The sequence below is a fragment of the Aplysia californica genome, unplaced genomic scaffold (genome assembly GCF_000002075.1).
Source record: "Aplysia californica isolate F4 #8 unplaced genomic scaffold, AplCal3.0 scaffold00014, whole genome shotgun sequence".
Taxonomy (NCBI): domain Eukaryota; kingdom Metazoa; phylum Mollusca; class Gastropoda; order Aplysiida; family Aplysiidae; genus Aplysia; species Aplysia californica.
The window spans coordinates 1,985,451-1,993,703 of record NW_004797284.1 but is presented as its reverse complement, the minus strand read 5'-3'; the positions used below and the strand labels follow the sequence as shown (position 1 = coordinate 1,993,703).

General features: G+C 43.1%; 1 protein-coding gene across 1 annotated transcript in view; it reads right to left on the bottom strand.

Annotated features, from left to right (window-relative positions):
* Positions 1 to 3,265: 3,265 nt before the first annotated feature.
* The window catches only part of LOC101851843 (arylsulfatase B), a 13,950-nt gene continuing 8,962 nt past the window's right edge, over positions 3,266 to 8,253 (bottom strand). The window contains exons 4-9 of the mRNA XM_005090249.2: positions 7,974 to 8,149; positions 6,316 to 6,427; positions 5,581 to 5,676; positions 4,629 to 4,872; positions 3,930 to 4,132; positions 3,266 to 3,573 (exon numbers count right to left, since the gene is read on the bottom strand). Of these exons, the coding sequence (XP_005090306.1) occupies positions 3,356 to 3,573; positions 3,930 to 4,132; positions 4,629 to 4,872; positions 5,581 to 5,676; positions 6,316 to 6,427; positions 7,974 to 8,149 (1,049 nt within the window). The 3' untranslated portion in view covers positions 3,266 to 3,355. The remainder of the gene's footprint in view (positions 3,574 to 3,929; positions 4,133 to 4,628; positions 4,873 to 5,580; positions 5,677 to 6,315; positions 6,428 to 7,973; positions 8,150 to 8,253) is intronic.

Below are 8,253 nucleotides of genomic sequence, written 5' to 3'. Positions count from 1 at the left end.
CCCTCCCTACCCCCCTCGTGTCTCTCGTTGACAAGTTACCAGTATCGTTGAACGCCGTGTGAGACTCCCCCCTCAGCTCAACAACCATTCATGGCCTGAGGTACTCTCTTTCCCGCTCGCACCTGTTCCGGTACCGCGTGGCGCTATCAGAGCCAGCAATCTGTACATCACACGACCCCCACATCAATCACAATAGACGAAACTGACGGGGAAGAGAGCAGAAATGAAAGGACGAAGAAGAATTTTGAGTGTTGAACGAACAAGCGGACGGAAAGGGGGAAAGTGGGAAGGAAGGGGAAGGAGAGGGGATCATAGAGATACAGAGGGGAAAGAGAGAGAGAGAGAGAGAGAGAGAGAGAGAGAGAGAGAGAGAGAGAGAGAGAGAGAGAGAGAGAATCTATTTCGAGGCATCACCGCGGAGGGGTCTGGAAGTGGAAGCTAGGAGCGCGCAACTCTGTAGCAGCCTGCCTGGGAGGGAAGTCTCAGGGAAGCACACGTTCTTCAATCTTCACCACACGTGCCCGCCGAACGTGTCTTTCGGCCAGGCCAGGCCTGGGACACACGACCCTGGACCCGGGAACGCGACCAGGCACCAGGCACTAGCAACACACACGCTCTCTGTGTGCCATGGTTCAATCATTGTCCTTTTTAGTTTAGAATAGATAGCAGATAGCACATGAAGGTTGAAGTGTTCGTTATCAACTCGGAATTATTCGGTTGTATTGTTGTTTGGGGGGGGTCAGCAGCAGCTATGGGACATAACATGACAATTCTGTCACGTCATACTGGTATGAACACAGATTATCATGTTGGTCAGTGAACTTTTTATTTTTGCTAAGTGTTTTACCTCGCTTGCAACTGCATAAGGTCATATGAGCGCGCGGGACACACCAAACATTTTCAATTGGTAGGGAATTTTGAATTTTGCCCGGGGCGCTGTCGAAGTCTACTCTTATCGATTTTGGACCACCAAGGAATCTTAAACGGGCGCAACTTGCACACGGGACCTCCAGATTGTTTCACCTCTGTCCGAGAAGGCTAGGTGTAGATCTTTCCTACCAGAAGATCAGGGGTGTGGCTGAAAGACAGCAGTAAGGAGGAGCCAAGGAGTAGCAGTAGAAAGGCTGCAGAAAGAGTCATGAGCCCACAGGAGGGAGCAAAGGAGGTAAGGGTGTGGGGGAAGAAAGTGGAGACGAAAGCAGACGACAGAATATTGCAAGAGAGAAGGGAAGAAGGTGAAAGGAGACAAATTTAGAGAAGGAAATTTTTCCGTCGCTACCCGTATTCGAACCCGGGACCTTTGAATGAGAGGCGAACACCTTAACCTCTAGACCACGAGAGCCCCCTGGTCAGTGACCGATTCCAATGCGGGAAAGGTGAACGGATTGTGGCTTTTAGAAACATCGCACACATCCGCAGATGAAAATTAATTGTTACCGACTGGTTAAATTGGATAAACTGTGGTAAGAGAGGCTAGCTTCGCTTACGCAAAGAAAGTGGTGGTTTGTGACTGGTTCAATTATCGTGATTTCCAGTAATAACAACAGGTGAATGGATTGCGACGCTCGTCCCCATCATTTATCATCATCCGGTGCCTTGCCGACTGACGTGGGAGATCATGGACCTCCACTTCACTCTGTCATGCGTTGCAGCAATGGAGTCTGTTGTTCTTGCTGCTCCTAGCCCTGTCGTCATCTTGTCCAGTATCTTTTCCCTCTGTCGGCCTCTGCCTCTCTTTCCATCAAACTTGCCTGTAGTTAAAATATTCTCCAATGCTTCTTTCCGCATTGTGTGTCCGAAGAAATTTTGCCTGTCGCTTTGTTATATTCGTCATAAGCTGTTTTCTGCAATTTGCTTTAACCAAAACTTCTTCATTTGTTTTTCTAGCTGTCCATGGGATACGTAGCATGCGTCTTATGAACCACGTCATTAAGGGCCGTTAATTTATGGCAATGTGTCCAGGGAATAGACATTCTCCTTGTCGTCTTGGTTAGGCTTTGGGACTGCACATGCTAGTTGATAAAATACGTCGGTTCAGTCAAGTTCGAAGATGATCATCGTGGACATTGTCATTAATCATGAACCGGTAGTGAAAATAAAACTGCAATGGAATAGGGGCGATGTACGTATATATACGTATATGTTTTTATTTTCTGGAGGTTGGGGGGGGGGGGGTGTTCAGTTTCTTTTTTTCCTTTTTTTTTTTTGGTCTTTTTTTTGGGGGGGGGAGGGGGCGTAGGAAGTGGTAGCGTATATATAGGTGGATATCTTGAACAGGTGGTCTCTAGATTATGTTCAGTTTGTACTTCGATTATCCGACTACAACTGGGTATCCGTCAAATTAGGTCAACCCATAAATTAGATCAAACACTTTCTGAAGAAAAAAGTTGTTTCCGTCTTATCATCTTTAAAAGTGTGCACAAAATTTGATGTAGAGCTTTTTTAAAAATGTATTGTTATAATTATGTTACAGAATAGCATGTCTTAAGATAAAAGTTGGTCAAACACTTTTTGATGAAATGTTATTTGTCATATCAATTTTAAAAATTGTTCAAAATTTGGTATAGCGTGGTCTGTTTATTCATTGTAAAGTATCATTCTATCTCTGTAGACAGACAGACAGACAGACAGACAAACAGACAGACAGACAGGCAGGCACGCAGGCAGGCAGGCAGGCAGGCAGGCAGGCATTCAGACAGACAGACAGACAGACAGACAGACAGACAGACAGACAGACAGACAGACAGACAGACAGACAGACAGACAGACAGATAGATAGATAGATAGATAGATAGATAGATAGATAGATAGATAGATAGATAGATAGATAGATAGATAGATACAGTCAATGATATGAGAATCCTGACGAGGAAAAGATCTGTGACTCATTGACTAACGATAGTTACACTTAAGCCTGCTTCGATATAGCGATAGCAAAGAAATCAACAACAATAAATTATTGTAATCTTTTTTAAGCACACCAGGAACAGGTTTAACAGTGTTTATTAACTGACAGGTTCTTCACAAAGAGTGCAGGGTCGGCACTGCTTTTTGGACAAGCTGCAGCTGTTCTGCAACCACCACTTTCGAGCAAGGCACGCGGGAAAGTCTAGGAGAATAGGACCTGCAGCCTGGCGATCTGTACACCACATGAACAACAATAACAATAACAACAACAACAACGACAACAACGACAACAACAACAACAACAACAACAACAACAACAACAACGACAACGACAACGACAACGACAACAACAACAACAACAATAACAACAATAACAACAACAATAACAACAACAACAACAACAACAAATGAATAAATAAGTAAAGATCAAGGGAAAAATCAAGGGAAACTACTCCCACGGCCCCCAAACTCCCCCGTGCAAAGCTGGGTTGCTGTTCTTGTCAAAAGGCGGGAATCGTGCAGGGACGGCGGTCTGGTTAAATCTCTGCAGAATGTCCAGAAGATTCCGAACTGTGCCCGGCATCTGGTCTGACAAGTCGTGGTGCTCGGTCGGGTCAGCTGTGATGTTGAACAACCACACGTTCTTATGACGTGGCACGTGTCCGTCTGCAGAAACAACAAGACATGAGGGAAGTTTACCAACAAGTGGACATGCTAAGACGAAGGGAAAATGTCTCTTTAGGGGATATATATATGGCTCTTTTCGTCTATGCAGACGGTCAATTTAGCTTAGCTTAAGATGTCTAAAGGTTTTCTTCATGCAGCTTCTTTCATGGCTAATTCTTCCTATGTTTGAAGCGCAGATTCTGTCGCAGTGCTGGCATGTCAGTGTAGTAGATCGAAGCTCTATTTAGGGATAGATTTTTTTAATAGGGAGGAGGGAAGGGAGGAAGGAAGGGAGGACGAAAGAGAGTAGGGGGAGAGGAGGAGAGGGCGAGGGAAAATTAATCCAAGGTACTTACCAGAGACGACATCCTCCGTTTGTCCAGGGGGCGCTACCCAGCTCCCGTTGCCTGGGATTCCGGTGATGAGCTTCATGTGGCCCACCCTTATGGCCGCCTTCTTGCTGGTGTCGAAAGTGTCGTTGTAGAGAGGGGCGCCGTGGTTACGAGACAGGGGGTCGATGTTGTGAAGTAAGACTGTGCGTTTGCTGGGAGTTCCTTGACTGTGAAGGAAACACGCACGTCTTGTTGTACTGACTCAAAGACGTGTCATCTCATTCATTCATTCATTCATTCATTCATTCATTCATTCATTCATTCATTCATTCATTTATTCATTCATTCATTCATTCATTCATTCGTTCGTTCGTTCATTCATTCATTTATTCATTCATTCATTCATTCATTCATTCATTCACTCATTCATTTATTCATTCATTCTTTCGTTCGTTCGTTCGTTCATTCAATCATTTTTTTTATTCATTCTTTCTTTCTTTCATTCCTTCCGATCTTTAGGGAGTACAGTACAAGCCCAAAAATTTAGGAACACCAATCAAATCAGACATTTCTTCTAACTGCGAAAACAAGCAAGCGTTTTCAGTATATTGAAATGTCTAACCATATTTTGCACTTTAAAATTCACTCGACCAAAACAAAATGCAAAAGTGCAAATCAACTCAAAATCTGTTGAAAGTCTGTTTGACTAACAATTCTCCATACCTGATGGTGTCCCACTGGTCAACTCCGTCCAAAGGCTTCGTTCCGTTGAGGGAGCCCTGTGCCAGGCCCACCAGCGTGGGGAACCAATCAGAGACGTGGATCAGCTCTCGGTTGACTGTTCCTTTCAGTGGCACCCTCCCGCCGGTGACAAAACCCACACCGCGCAAACCTCCCTCCCAATGAGAGGCCTTCCATCCCCGGAGAGGGTAGTTGTTGCCTCCCTCATAGATTTGGCCGCCGTTGTCTTTGGCAGAAGGGATAACAAAAGACATGTCTTCAATCATTGCCTCGTCCCAGTTACAATTATGGGTATCAAATCTCAAAGAATGGTAAAGAAAATCACCACATTATACAGAAATGTACATATTATGGATTGAGATGGATAATATGTGGCTTTAGTTATGGCTAATGAAAGTAATTCTGGAAGACAAGATTTTGCTACTTTTTGATCATTTAGAACCTTCATCTCCTTTCGTAGAAGTGCGCAGCGTGTGGGGTTCTCTCATGACTTCAGATTTCCTGAATCTTGAAGTTTTATATTATTATGGTTTGGGGTTCCCCCTGAAAATGCTGCTCTCCAACATGGTCTGTCGCAGCGAAACTCTCTTATGTCAAGATATCAATTTCGTAGATCTTCAAAGACATTTTAGGGTGTTTTATGGCCCTTTTTAGTTGTGCCATATAATTTACGTTTCGTCGAAGACAGCTCAAAACAAAACAGTTACCCTTGGATTCTAAAATCAGGCATTCATACGACAGGGCATGTCAACCTCTTCGAAACTGGGTCAGTCTGATCTTAGAAAAACATGCATTCATAAATAGATAAAAACAAAAATAAGTAAATAAAAACGAAAATAACACACAAACATGAAAATAATGTTTTAAAATAATTCTAAAAACCAAAAAGAAACAATTAATATAAAACATAAAGAAAACAAGAAAAACCACTCACCCGTAGAGAAAATAAGAACGGTGTTGTCCCACAGACCTTTGTCCTTGAGCGCCTGGGTGAGATTGCCCACACCTTCGTCCATGGCGGACACCATACCTAAGGGGGGGGGGTTGAGAAAAGGTGTTGTAACTGTCGGTGTCAATGTAAAAGGAACAATGAGGGAGAGAAGAAGGTTGGAAGATGATTGTCTGATTATTTACTTACTAGAGTCCATTTAGTTTCAGAGGAGCATCAACTCGGATATCACGAAAAGTAAGAACAAATGAGTCAAAGTCTACAATGTCGTACATAATCTGAAAACGAAGCAATAATTATTTCGCATCCTGCACAAGTGAAGTAAAAGTTAAACAGACTTACAAAGATAAGCAAAAGGTCTCGGATGAAAACCAATAGAACAGTGGTACTTTCCAGATACCAAAAATCCAGAAAATATCCGTTCAAAACATCAAATTATGTCAATTACTACATAAAGCTATGAAGCAGTTTTACTTTTTACGAAATATCATACACTTCAGATTCGAAAATAAATATTTCCTCGTAGACATTAATGACATGCAGGTGCAAAAAGTGAAAGACGTTGGAAACAAAACACATTAAAAAAAAAAAAAGAGGTGAAACAAAGAATTAGATACAGGTGTTGTAAATAAGTGAAAAAGGTATTGTACGTAGTGGTTTTCCAGAAGGAAAAAAATGGGAATATTTTTATAAATTTCCAAAGAGTTCTCGTGAACAAACCTGCGTATGTTCTTCGGTTGTCGTCCTGGATGTGTCTGTACTGTCTCTCATATTTCTCCGGCACCTGTAGCGGGCCGTGGACAGACTGGTAGGCCAGGTACAGGAACAGGGGCTGGGGCGTGCGGGGAGACAATGTTCATACAAAAAATGGGCATTAATGTAAGAAAATAAAAGGTAGGCTCTAAAAATCTGTTCGCTAAATGCAAGCAAGACATGTATGTATATACATATAAATATAGTCGAACCTGCCATAACAGCCACATGTATAATATGGCCACCTGTACAAACGGCCACCTGTACAAACGGCCTCTTTACATTTTCCCCTTGCGTTTTTGCTATTGTGTAAAACGGTCACCTGTCAAACGCGGCCACCTTATTTTATCAACCCATGGTCAAATGTACCTGCCTCAGGCGACCAGGTGTGGACACTCATTGCTCGATGCTTTGTCATACATTTTGAATCGGCCCTTCACGCTGTGGACGGGCCGTCATAATTCATTCACCTGTCGTTATTGAATTGTCAGTCCCTCCAATGACTGGTTACCCAAGTTGTCCAATGGGAAGGCCTGACAGTAAATTGGTCGCTTTTAAGGACAAGCAGGCTACCCCAAAAAATGCTGTTTTGAGAAAATCGAAGTTAAAGTTTTTGGATTCTTATTCAGTCTCTTTAAAAAAAACAAGGAGAGTTTCTCTATAACAAAACAAATATACATGCCAATGAAACCAAATTTCTCCTCTTGGAAGGGCAATGCCCACTTTTGGTGTAGGTCAAGATTTCTGGAAACCCTTGAAATCTGGGTTAGCCAGCTTGTCCTTAAAAGCAACCAATTTCCAACAGCTCGTGAGAGAAGCGTCATGACCTATAAGCCCCGCCCACAACTCATGCACACATCGTGTGTGAGTTGAATGGTCACTGTTTTGTTTATCTAATCTGTAACAAAGTAACAACCGACGTTGATGTGAACTTGTGACAGAAGCGTAGCTCGTTCTCCGAGTGGTGGCGACCCGTGTGTTTATTTTTCCATTGTCTCACTCACATATTATTCCGTTTAGTTTACCCTTGCACGAAATCAGCACAAAAAAGAAAGCTAGCCCCCCCAAAAAAAATCAATTTAAAAAATCAACATAACAAAACAACAACAACAGCCCTTCTTACACCACCCACCTCCATTTTTCCAAAGAAAACAAAAACCCTTTTGAATTAGCCTTACGGCAGTCCCACTTCTGAGATCAGCCCCGGCTTGGACGTCAGAAGAGAATGATTTCTTTCTTTACTTTATTTAGTCCGTCTATGACGGTCATACTCGTGTTTTAAGGTTAATTTTTCCTGTAACAAAGGGTGGCCGTTTGTCACAGGTTTGACTGCAGGCCTACATATATTTATTTATCTGCGTGCATGTATAGATGGTGGGTTACCCTAAATGAAAACAGTTAGACTACGTAATGTTCATAGAATGAGACTAAGACATTGTCAGATCAATAACAGTGGCTTATATTTTTTCACCCCTTACCCCTGCCCTCCCCCACACACTGCCCCAAGAATAAAGAAAAGAAAATCTCATTAATGCCGCAACACTTTCCCAGACTTCCAAGTGTCCTTTTCAACTCATGTAATCCCTATCTCCACCCCCCCTCCCCCCCAAACCCAAACAACTCACTTCACTAGAATCATGAGCCTGCACCACATCAATAGCCTTCTCCGTGAAGAGATGAGTAGAGTAATGTCCAGTCTCGTTGTGGACAGGTCCGTTCTGGTCACGGAGATCCAGGTACTTCTTGTGGTCTGTGTAGGCCTTGGTGTGGTTGTAGTAATCCTCGCTGCCTCCCAGGTAGCCTGAACAAGAGGGCAGGGTGGTCAAGAATAATGTCACTTGAAACTCAAACGGTTAGTTGGACAGCAGGCAGGTTATACAGTCATGTAGATTGATTAATGGGGGG